The sequence below is a fragment of the Aythya fuligula genome, chromosome 2, assembly GCF_009819795.1.
Source record: "Aythya fuligula isolate bAytFul2 chromosome 2, bAytFul2.pri, whole genome shotgun sequence".
Classification (NCBI taxonomy): Eukaryota; Metazoa; Chordata; class Aves; order Anseriformes; family Anatidae; genus Aythya; species Aythya fuligula.
The window spans coordinates 49,336,396-49,347,875 of record NC_045560.1 but is presented as its reverse complement, the minus strand read 5'-3'; the positions used below and the strand labels follow the sequence as shown (position 1 = coordinate 49,347,875).

The following is an 11,480-nucleotide window of genomic DNA, read 5'->3' as shown; positions in this document are numbered from 1 at the left end:
GGCTAATTACACCAAAGACAAGCAGAACGCGGGAACTCTGGGAGCTGCAGTAAAAGGGCTTTTCTGTTCCCTGATGTACTGAATTATGCCATCTTTCTGCAAAAGGATACCTATATGTCAATACCTATATGTCAATAGCAAGGCAAAGGATCAGATATTGCACTGCTTTTGTGAATACAGATTTAATCTATGCTATGAAGCTTGTCTCTCTTAGCTCAGCTTGAGTGTTTAGTCCAATACACAACACCACATCTAAAACAAGTTCTCAGAAGGAGAGACAAAACTTTATTTTTTATTTAACTAATAGTTACATAAATGTAATAGTTTCAGCTCAGAAATAGTTCCAGTTACAATAAATTCTCATTTGCAATAAGTAACACTTTCTAGAAACAGATTCTTCATATAAAATCTGCAATAGCTCACCCATCCACCCACAGGGAGAAGTGCTTCCATACAGAGACAAACTACTGATTTGTGGCTCATCTGCACTTGATACGTAACCTATGCAAAATCAAGTTTTGTTTGTTTTCATTTTTATTTCTCAGCTTCAAGGTTGCCACAGGGAGTTCAGGACCTAAAAACTGTATGAAATAGGGTTTTTTTGTTGTTTTGTTTTTGCTGCAGAGGCAGGGGAGTAGTATTCTAGTTATGGACCAATACTAGGCCATAGCTGATGTTAAGAAACTAATTCACTTCTACCCTGTTTCCCTTCTTTCATAGGAAGGTTTTCCTCTCTGAATCCTCATAAAAATGGCTCAAAAGACTAAAGTAGTTGTCATTTTGTAACTGCCATCTGAATGCTCCAGCTGACTACAGCCCATTATCAGTATATTGAGGAGCAAAACTAGTTTCACGTGAGGCTTAAAAGAGTAATAGGAAATTTGCCTAAGAAAATTATTTCAAGAACATTATTACAGTCTTAAGAAATACACACATGATGAACTTGAACCTTTTGTTTGCTGCAACAAAACAAGAAAAAAAAATCATAAAAGCAACCACATCCGACAGCACAGAACAGGTACTTGATGAGTAGCTGTATGTCTGTCAGAGGGAGATGCTCAACTCCTGTTTACCTGAAAGAATGCAGCTGAAAGTGTATTCTCACACATGAAACTGTAACAACCTTTTTTTTTCCCCTCCCCAAGTAAACGCCTCTATAACTAGACTTCACATTTTGCTTGGGTTTCTCAGCAGTCTACTCAGTTAAAATGAATGGTTGAACCAGAGGACAAGAGGCTTTGTATGTGCACTTCAGCAGACTTGCCCAAGTAAGTTTCAGTTTGTACAGCAGCTGTATTTTGGTTAAGAAAAATTAAAAACACAAAACTGCAGCATGGCAGTGTTGAGTACTGAACATGATTAACTCGTCAGGCAGTAATGGCAAGGAAGTTTTTTTCCAAATATATTCCCTTCTGAAAATGCAATGAAGTCAGCCTTTTTACATAGCTGGACAACCTCTACTTGTGCATGTATCAGCACCTATAAACATAGAACAAAGATGCAAGTGAAAATCAAGTACTTGCACCAAGGCTATGATGCACTCTAAGTATTGGCACACTACCTACTAAGAGAGCATCTTACCAGTGCTAAATTGTCAATTTATTCTTTATTTTCAATGGACTTTGCACCCTACATATCGAGCTGTATCTCAGAAGAGCAGAGGAGACTGCTGGGATGCAGTACATCCCTATTTCAGAAAGGGGATGCCAGCAATCTGTGCATAAAAGAAAATTGTGTGGAAATGTGAGGACTGAGTATTGGCTTAAACCATCATAACCCAAAACAGATAGCTAGCAGCAGTCCTGAATTCTGCCATAGTGTTTTCAGCTTAAGAGTTAACTTTCCTACCCCTTCCTTCTACCTGACATGCTCTAGGAAAGTCTAGGAAAACAATATTTCTAGAAATAAATATTACACTGAATCGAGATAAAGGCTTGCTTTATACACTCCTAAATTCTTGACAAAATCATGCTTGGCCAAATGAAACTAATGTGATATCACAAATTCGTAGAGCCAGAAACCGTTATTTTAAACTTTGGTGCAAGTTTCATACTAATAGTAAGCCTGGTATTATGTATGATGAAAGACTTTTCCTTCCAAGGATATGGAAGAATTAAACCAGTAGAACTAGAAGCTGCTCAAAAATCCAGCTTTCAAAACACAGCTAAAAATACTGTTAGCCACTAAAACGTCAAAGTGTCATCTAGAGAACAGAATTCAGTAAGCAGCTTCAACTTGGTAAGGCTTTAAGCAATAAGAAACATTAGACTAGCTTCTTACTTGTGAAGAGTGAGAAATATTTGGACAAATTGTGCAGACATTCTCACGGTACATGAGCTTGCCACTGATCTGAAGATTGAAGCCCACAGTAAGTGTGTCCATGTGGGAGAAATTTTTTTTAATTCCTTGAAAGAATCATCTCCTAGGCTTCAGCACCAGGCTTTAAAAACATAAAATAAACCCAATACACAAGTGACTGACTTCATAAAACTGAAGGATGCTGACTGCGCTGACATGTACTAAAAGTTAAGTTCATAGACAAAGGCACACTAGATATTTAGCAGAAGCAGTAAAGAAAAGATGCTGTGGAAGAAAAAGCTGTAAAGAATATAGAACATAATATTAAGGGCTGGCTGAAGTTTGTCCCGTTGAGTCTTCTTACTGTAAGAAGAATGTATTCCTGTAGTATGTGAGAGGCCTGTATGTGGTGTGAAGCCCTGGATCTCAGCATTTGGTGGGGAGATCAGATCTACTGCAGTCAAGTATTTGGGTTCCCAGCTCCTGCAGAAGAAACACAAAGAATATGAGAAAGATGTTGCAACAGAAGCAATTAATGCCCTTCAGGTTCAAAGAACACGGAAAAGTTTCTTAAGAAGTTTGAAATTCCAGGAAACTGTGACCTGCTGAAAGAAAATGGTGGCCATGCATCACAGCTTAAGAGGCAGGGGGTTGGAATCAGACAATCTTAGAGGTCCCTTCCAACCCACCAGATCAGGCTGCCCAAAGCCCCATCCAGCCTGGCCTTGAACACCTCCAGGGATGGGGCACCCATAGTTTTCTGGGCAGCCTGTGCCAGTGCCTCACCGCCCTCTGAGCAAAGAATTAATTCCATATACCTCACTTCTATACCTAGAGGTCAGAATTATCTATGTCTTCTCTGCCCAGCAGGGCAACCCCCGGCAGCATGACTTCGCAGGGGAAGGGGATGGAGTTTCGAGTAAAAGAGAACATATTAACATGCGCTGACTCTTATGTACCAACAGAGAAACACCTGTGAAATGCCTTAATGGAATTAGGACTTGTTCCTCTAAAAAGGTGACATTGTCAACAGCACAACTAAAGTGCCTGTATATCAATACATGCAGCATAGGTAACAAAAAGTAGGAGTTGGCAGCCACTGTGCAGATGGAAAGCTGTGACCTAATTGCTATCGCTGAAACTTGGTGGGACTAATCACATTACTGGAACCGGTCAGCCTCACCTCAGTGCCTGATAAGATCATGGAACAGATCCTCTTGGAAGTTAAGTGGAAATATACAGAAGACACAGAGGTGATTAAGAGACAGCCAACCTCATGAAGTTCAACAAGGTTAAGTGCAGGGTCCAAGTGCCAGCAGTGTGCTCAGATGGCCAAGAAGGCCAACAGCATCCTGGCTTGTATAAGAAGCAGTGTGGCCAGCAGGGCTAGGGAAGTGATTGTCCCCCTGTACTCGGCTCTGGTGAGACCGCACCTCGAGTACTATGTTCGGTTTTGGGCCTCTCACTATAAGAAGGACATCGAGGTGCTCAAGCGAGTCCAGAGAAGGGCGACGAAGCTGGTGAGGGGTCTGGAGAACAAGTCCTACGAGGAACAGCTGAGGGAGCTGGGCTTGTTCGGCCTGGAGAAAAGGAGGCTCAGGGGCAACCTCATCACTCTTTATAAGTACATTAAAGGAGACTGTAGCAAGGTGGGGGTTGGTCTATTCTCCCATGTGCCTGGTGACAGGACGAGGGGGAATGGGCTGAAGTTGCACCAGGGGTGTTTTAGGTTGGATATTAGGAAGAACTTCTTTACTGAGAGGGTTGTGAGGCATTGGAATGGGCTGCCCAGGGAAGTGGTGGACTCACCATCCCTGGAGGTCTTTAAAAGACATTTAGATGTTAAAAAGTAACTTTCATCATTATAGAAGCAACCTAAGGTTGGACTTCCCTGCAGACATCATACCTTTCATGTAAATACAGAGAACACTGCATCCCACAGGGCACAGATTTGTCACATTAGTTTACAGCTCAGTACAACTGCTAGATTGCAAACCTCTTTTAAAAACAAATGTTTTTATCTGATGATCACTACCCTAGAAAAGGAAGTCATGAATCACATTCAGAGAGAAAAAAAACACTACAAATGTTCCTTCCGTGTTCCTGATCTAAACTGAAAATTAAGATGGAACCTGCAGTCACATACTGCTCTCTATAGCTCTAGCAGAACTGACATAATGTTGGTTTTTGCTATTTTAGGTCACCTTCATAACCCCATTGATCCTCTGAGAAGAAGACCGGAGTACAGGATACAAATTTATATACATCTCAATTACCACTGTTAGTGGCGTAACAGCCCTGGCTAGTTTTGTAGCAGTGATACAAGAAAAACATCTTTTTGAAGTTCACACAAATATCAGCAAGTAACATGTGAGAAATAAAACATGCTTTTCCTTATTCGTTGTAGTGGCAACAGGAGTTAGCAGACCATAAAATACTTCCTCTGCCCTTTCCCACCATCATGCTAGAAATCTACTCTTTCACCTGCAATTACCTGATATTTTAGAAAGCTTTTGATTTGGAAAAACAGAAACGGTACAACATGTTTTAGATGTGTTGGAGCAGTGCGTTTTGTGTTTTACCCTCATTCAGTTATCTGTCTTTGGAGTTGTAGTGGAAAGAAACTCCATTTCTGATTGATCCATTCAGGAGGGTTTTAGGATTCTCTCTTTCAATCTTTTCTCTGCTGAAGATAGTGTCCTGATCACTGTCAAACTCTGATTCGGAGACCATCAGACTGGAATTGTGTTCTGTACTCCTGTGTTTTATACCTAACAAACAAACCAAAAAAAAAGGCAAAACAAGCTCATTAGAAAGCTTTCACTATTAACAATTTAATCATCATATCCTCTGCTCAGATATGAAAAATAATTGAAAACACTCTCTGCAGTCCACCCAGTACCACTACCCATGTCAAAAGCTGGTCAAGGAGGTATAACAGTGTCAGACATACTCTTTTGACCTCAGTGTAGCCCCACTGGTTTATGACTCTGAAAAGCCATACAATTCTAATAGCCTGAATCTGGGAACTAGCTTGTTTACCCAGCTACCTGATTTAAGTGACTGGTAATGAAAGGTCATGATTTTTACTGAAATGTTACATCTATCTTTCTAGGACAGCAATTTCTAAGGATGATATTAATTCCCTGCATTCCAGTATTTCCCTTGCTAAAAGCTGAAATAAGGTAAATTAAAAAGTATTTGAACAGAGCAGCTGAAGTCTCTAATGTTTAACAGGGCACTTATGGTCCAGAGGGAAGTGTTGTATGCACCAATAAAAACAGACCCAAATTATAAAGTGTGTGTGAGGGGAAAGGAGGTTACATGTAAGAAGTCTGTGGGACAATTAGATAGTTTAAATTAAGGTTAATGAAGAAGCTCAGAGCTTTACTTGAGCCCAAGGATACATGCAAGAAATGAAGTGATTCTTGACCAGCCATTTCCCCATTTATGTTTGCCTCTGTCATTCTCAACCTTGTACTCCAGCTGCCAGGCTCCCTTTGATTGCAAGTGCCAACTAAAAACCTTGACTGGAAGGTCGGTGGATGAGTTCACAGCTTAAAGTTTCACTGCTTAAATAAACCCCAAGTGAAAGAGATAGCTCTTACCGTATTTGGGTCTCAGTTCCATTCTCTCCTGCTCATCTATGTTATCTAGGATGGTATATTTTGTTTTCTTTCTTATCTTTGTCCTCTTTCTGCTAAAAAAAAAAAAAAAAGTTACCAAAAAGATATTTAGCTTACACATACACACATAAATCTGCTCCTTCTCCTTTACTGTACACATAGCTACATGCCCCACATACAGAGCCTCAGAAAGAACCTCCAATCAGAAAGAGCTATTCCAGTATACACCTGTAAAAAGCAGCTGTACAATCTGGACCAGAGGATAGCATTTACTTGATCTGTCTGATATACAGAGATGAAGAAAGAGTGATTTGCTTCCCTAGCCCAAAGGAGTTCAGTTTGTTCAATTTCAACACAGTTAATTAGGCACAAGATAGACACACTCATTAGTTTCCAAATAAAATTTCTGTAAGAAGTTTTTCATTCCTAAACTAAATTGTTTAGGTATCTTTGATGTTGTTGTTGTTTGTTTATTTGGTTGGTTGTTTTAAAACTAAGAGAACTCAAGTAAAGCTTGTCTCATTATATTTACAGAGAAGACCAGTCAAAAATGGAGATTGGCTCCCTCATATATATGCAGGGACAAAGCACTACTGGTCTGAAGCGAAATCCTGATCTAGTCCTTCCTCACTTAAATCCTTCTTCTGCATTCACTTCTATGATGTGGCAAATCTCTACTTTACGTTTTAGCTGTTTGCCAGAGTTACCTTTCCGCTTTCTACCTTACTGAATGTAGAAAGATTTGGAGCTAGAGGAACAGACAGGGCTGTTTGTTTTAATGGACAGGGAACAACTGAAGTATTTCAGAGTAAAAGTAATGGCTTTCATGCATGAAACAAAGGGAGGCGCCTCCCAGAAAATGCTGTCACACCTCAGGCATTTTCCTTCCTTTCCTTATATATATATATAGTATTCTTCCTTATATATATATATAGTATTCATACGATATATATTACATATATGTTATGTAATTTATATATTATATATATTTTTGGGGGGGTGGAGGTGGGAGGGGACAGGGGAGCACGTGCCTTTTTTCTTGGCAAGGTTTTTAACTCAAACAACATCTGAAAAAGCACTCCCAGACACCACAGGTCAGATGTAATTTTTATATTTGAGAAGCAGCTACCTCTCAGATGGCAACACAGCAACAGCCAGCCACCTGGATTCCCCTCTACATTCTTTTGAAAATTTTTCATTTGGCAAGTTATCAAAGCCTTTAAAATCCCCAAATTCCAGACAAAATTTGGACTAAACTGCATCTTCTTCCTGTAGTTTCAACATTGCAAAGGGTGCAAAGGGCATCTCTTGCCATCTTGTCCTGTGTAGCCCTGCTCTCCTCTTTTCACATGTATCTGCATCACTCAGCACTCATTCTGGCACAAGACATATGAAGACAAAGGCATGGAAGCAGCTGAACTCCATAAACACTCCCTTTCTCATCAAATCCACACAAGCCTGCAAGGCTGTGCCTCACGCTGATATGAGATACACTTCTATTTAAACCTTTTCACTAACAGCACTGTTCTCTCAACCATAAAAAAAAAGGAAAGCAGTATACCAAGTCCAATGCATTTCAAACAGCATCCCTTAAATGCTCCAAAGACACCCTACACCAAGTTAAAAATCAGGAAAAATTTTCATAGCATCTCATTTTTGATAATACCTGAATACCTTTTTACTGTGCTTTTTTGTGAAGCAGCAAAAACACTCTCTAGTGACAGCACTTGAAGGGATTGTTACTTTAAAGAATTTCTTAATGGCGTACTAGGAAAGACAACAGGATGTGGGGAGTGACATGCAGAGGGAAATATGACATACAGTGGTAGGGAAAACTGTTTAAGGAAAGAATAAGTAAGTATTTTGAGACAGATTCTTGGCTTAGAAAAGAAGCTTTTCAAGGCTCCTATCCTTGCCTGCCAGCCAGATGCAGCCCAAACATCCATTTTTCCTGTCAAAGACAGACACCAGGTTGGAAGCAGCTCCCTTTGCAAGGCCCATAACACTCATGTCTCAGTGACCTTCAGGATGTGCCTCTCCTTTCTTAGCATGGAGTACCTGGAGGACTCAGTAAGAGACCAGGAAGATATGCAGTACACACTCAGCATTTTTCCACAAATAAGCTCTTAATTTGAAGGATACTCCAGCACTGGCTTTTTATTTTTCAAAATGCAGAAGAATACACATAGTCCCAGACAGATACTCCTTTTTTCAAAAAAGTACATCTTCACAGGAACAGCTACAGGAAGCTCCTCAAGTGTCTGAGAAGAAGTTGAGTGGTTTACTGCTAGGGACTGGACTAAAATGTGGCAGCTGTGTGCAGTTGTTGGTTACACCCCCTCAAAATGAAACGTATTATGTACCTTTTGCAGCAGCAGATGCAGAACCAGGCAAGCCCTATTGTGACCACAATCAAAATAAAAGCAGATAGAGTCACATAGAGTATACTCCACTCTGAAAAAAGAAGCACAACATTTCTTTATAAAGTAATATGAATAGGATAATTTCAAGTACTTTTCTATTAAATACTTCTCCAATCCTGGGCAATCGAGAGTGCCAACAGGATTTTACCAGAACATGGCATCTACATACATGTATATTCTCAGAAGAATACTCAAATATTCTTAAGTTTACATACCGAAAATGCTCATGTTCAAACCTTTTCCTCTACCTTGTCCCTTTTACAATTCCAGGATATGCAAATTTTACATAGGAGCTGGAAGCCAAGATGGCCATGTAACCACCTCAGCCATCATTCTCTGACTAAAGCAAGCATAAGTGTACTCTGTCGTTTTAGCAGCACTATAAGAGAGCAGCTGATCAGTGATAGATCCTTCTACCTACATGTTTAGATTTTTAAATCCTAGAAAATCTAAGAGGGATTCAGAGAGATGTGCAGAAATGTGAATCTCCCACATGCATATACTAGTTCAGTGTTGTTACTGCATATGGAACAACAGAGCATTAAAGGCAAGACTGCAGGAAGCCCCAGCCTCAAGCTTAAAACATACTGTCCCATTTCATTCGGGCAATTACCAACCACTGATCACTAACAGCCAGACACGTGGCCCACAGTTACTTAACAGCTTGTAGCAAATGGCATATTTCCTATTAATTTCTACACAACTACCTGAAGGCTCACGCATTGCCCAGCAAAATGTCTCCAAGTCTGCACAGTACTAAAAGTTCAGCTTTACTTCAACTCAGACCAATTTAATTACATTAAAACTGTGAAATACTTTAATTAGAGAGTTCCCATACAATATCAAATTGGCTTAGTTGATTTGTTAGGTATGCCACAGAATACCAACATGATTAAGTTGCACCTGGGAAATAGAGTCTAGTTTCATCAATACACACACTATCAAACAACCCTTATATCTGGCACAAAATTGTCTCAAACTCTCTCCCTTGACAATGACAGTTTTTATAATTCCCTGGCCCACACCTCAGACAGTGATATGTTTTTAATTCAAGCTCCTAAAATATTTAAAATGCTAAAAATAAAGACTACTATAAAATAGAGACTTTATCACTTCAAGACATTAGTAAAATAATTCCAAGATATTGTTTTCTACAGAAGGCTTTTTTTTTTTTTTGGGGGGGGGGAGGGGGGCATGGGGAAACATAGTGACAAAAGATGAGGAAAAGGCTGAGGTACTTAACACCTTCTTTGCCTCAGTCTTTAGCAGTAAGATGAGTTGTGCTCTGGGTACCCAGACCCCTGAGCTGGTAGGTAGGGATGGGAAGCAGAATGAAGCCCTCATAATCCACAAGGAAACAGTGACCTGTTACACCACACAGACACACAAAAGTCTATGGGGCCAGATGGGATCCACCCAAGGGTACTGAGGGAGATGGTGGAAGTGCCACTTTCTGTCATTTATCAACAGTCCTGACTAGCAGGGGATGTCCCAGTTGACTGGAGGCTAGCAAATGTAATGCCCATCTATAAGAAGAGCCGGAAGAAGGACCAGGGGAAACACATGCCTGTCACTCTGACCTTGGTGCTGGGGAAGGTTATGGAGCAGAACATCGAAGTGCCATCTTGCAGAACGTACAGGACAACCAGTTGATAAGGCTCAGTAAACACGGGAAAGGCAAGTCCTGCTCGACTAACCTCATCTTCCTCTATGACAAGGTGATGCACTTAGTGGATGAAGGAAAGGCTGTGGATGTTGTCTACCTAGACTTTAGTAAAGCTTTTGACACTGTTTGCCACAGCATTCTTCCGGAGAAACTGGCTGCTAATGGCTTGGACAGGCATACACTTCACTGGGCAAAAAAACTGGCTGGGTGGCTGGGCCCAAGGAGTTGTGGTGAATGAAGTTAAATCCAGTTGGCAACTGGTCACAGATGGTGTCCCCCATGGCTCAGTATGGGGGCTGGTTCTCTTTACCATCCTTATCAATGACCTAGAAGAAGGGATCGAGTGCACTCCAAGTTTGCAGACAACACTAAGGTGTGCATGAGTGTTGATCTGAGTGTCCAAAAAGGGCAACAAAACTGGAGAAAGGTCTAGAGAACAAGCTTTATGAGGAATTGCTGAGGGAACTGGGGTTATTTAGCCTAGAGAAAAGGAGGGTCAGGGGAGAATTAATCACTTCAACTACCTCAAAGGAAGATGCAGTGAGAGGCTCTTCTCTCAAGCAAGAAGCAATAGGACAAGAGGAAATGGACTCAAGTTGTGCCAGGGGAAGCTTAGGTTGGATTAAATGGTTGTGAAGCATCGAAACAAACTGCCCAGGAAAGTGGGCAGCTTGTTTTGATGTCACCATCTCTGGAAGTACTCAAAAGATGTGTAGATGTGGTGCTTAGGGACATAGTTTAGTGGAAGACTTGGTAGTGCTAGCTTAATGGTTGAACCTGACAATCTTAGAGGTCTTTTTCAACCTAAACAATTATATGATTCTATCATTTTGGTTGGTAGGCTGTAGGCTGAACAATAAAGAGACTGTTCTAACCCTTCCGCAGCATCTACCTCCTATGTAAGTACCCCATTCTGATGGCAAATACTCAACAGTCTCACAAAAAGACAAATGATTCTTGGAATACATCCCACAACATGCAAACTCACCACAATTACTCTCGCCATCATTTAGGTAACGATGAATCAAGTTTTCCATCCACAGCTGGTAGCAAATGCAGCGCTTTGTTATAGGGTCACAGTGTCCATGTCCAGAGCATTTTAAAAGACACGCTATGAATAATGCCAAACATAGATCAGTTGCATAAATGGTCAACTTGCCATGCGTTCTCTTACTGTGAGGACTAGATTGGTGGTAAAGCACCTAGTTCATAACATTCTGACATACTTTTTAAAAACTCTTGTCTTTGATATTACATATTAAACAGCTGCACAGTTCAGCAGGCTGTGAAAAGATGAGAATATCTTACACATACAATACTGAAATTATATCCAAGTCAACATCAGCTTATTCCAAACAGAAGTAAAGATGAGTTGAAGTTACAGAGTTCAGACCTCCTCCTTTCTTTTATGACTCATTTTTAAGAACTTCTGAAGTACCTGAGAACTAAAGAGTATTAGTATTCACA

General features: G+C 40.5%; 1 protein-coding gene across 4 annotated transcripts in view; it reads right to left on the bottom strand.

The window, feature by feature from the left end:
* Positions 1–265: 265 nt before the first annotated feature.
* Positions 266–11,480, bottom strand: part of KIAA0319 (KIAA0319 ortholog) — a 54,393-nt gene continuing 43,178 nt past the window's right edge. For 3 of the 4 annotated variants that reach the window (XM_032180918.1, XM_032180920.1, XM_032180921.1), the window contains 5 exons: positions 11,002–11,124; positions 8,288–8,378; positions 5,907–5,998; positions 4,881–5,069; positions 266–2,781 (listed from right to left, as the gene is read on the bottom strand). In XM_032180918.1, coding sequence (XP_032036809.1) covers positions 4,891–5,069; positions 5,907–5,998; positions 8,288–8,378; positions 11,002–11,124 — 485 coding nt within the window. In that variant the 3' untranslated portion in view covers positions 266–2,781; positions 4,881–4,890. The remainder of the gene's footprint in view (positions 2,782–4,880; positions 5,070–5,906; positions 5,999–8,287; positions 8,379–11,001; positions 11,125–11,480) is intronic. The other variant, XM_032180919.1, reaches the window with a different exon arrangement.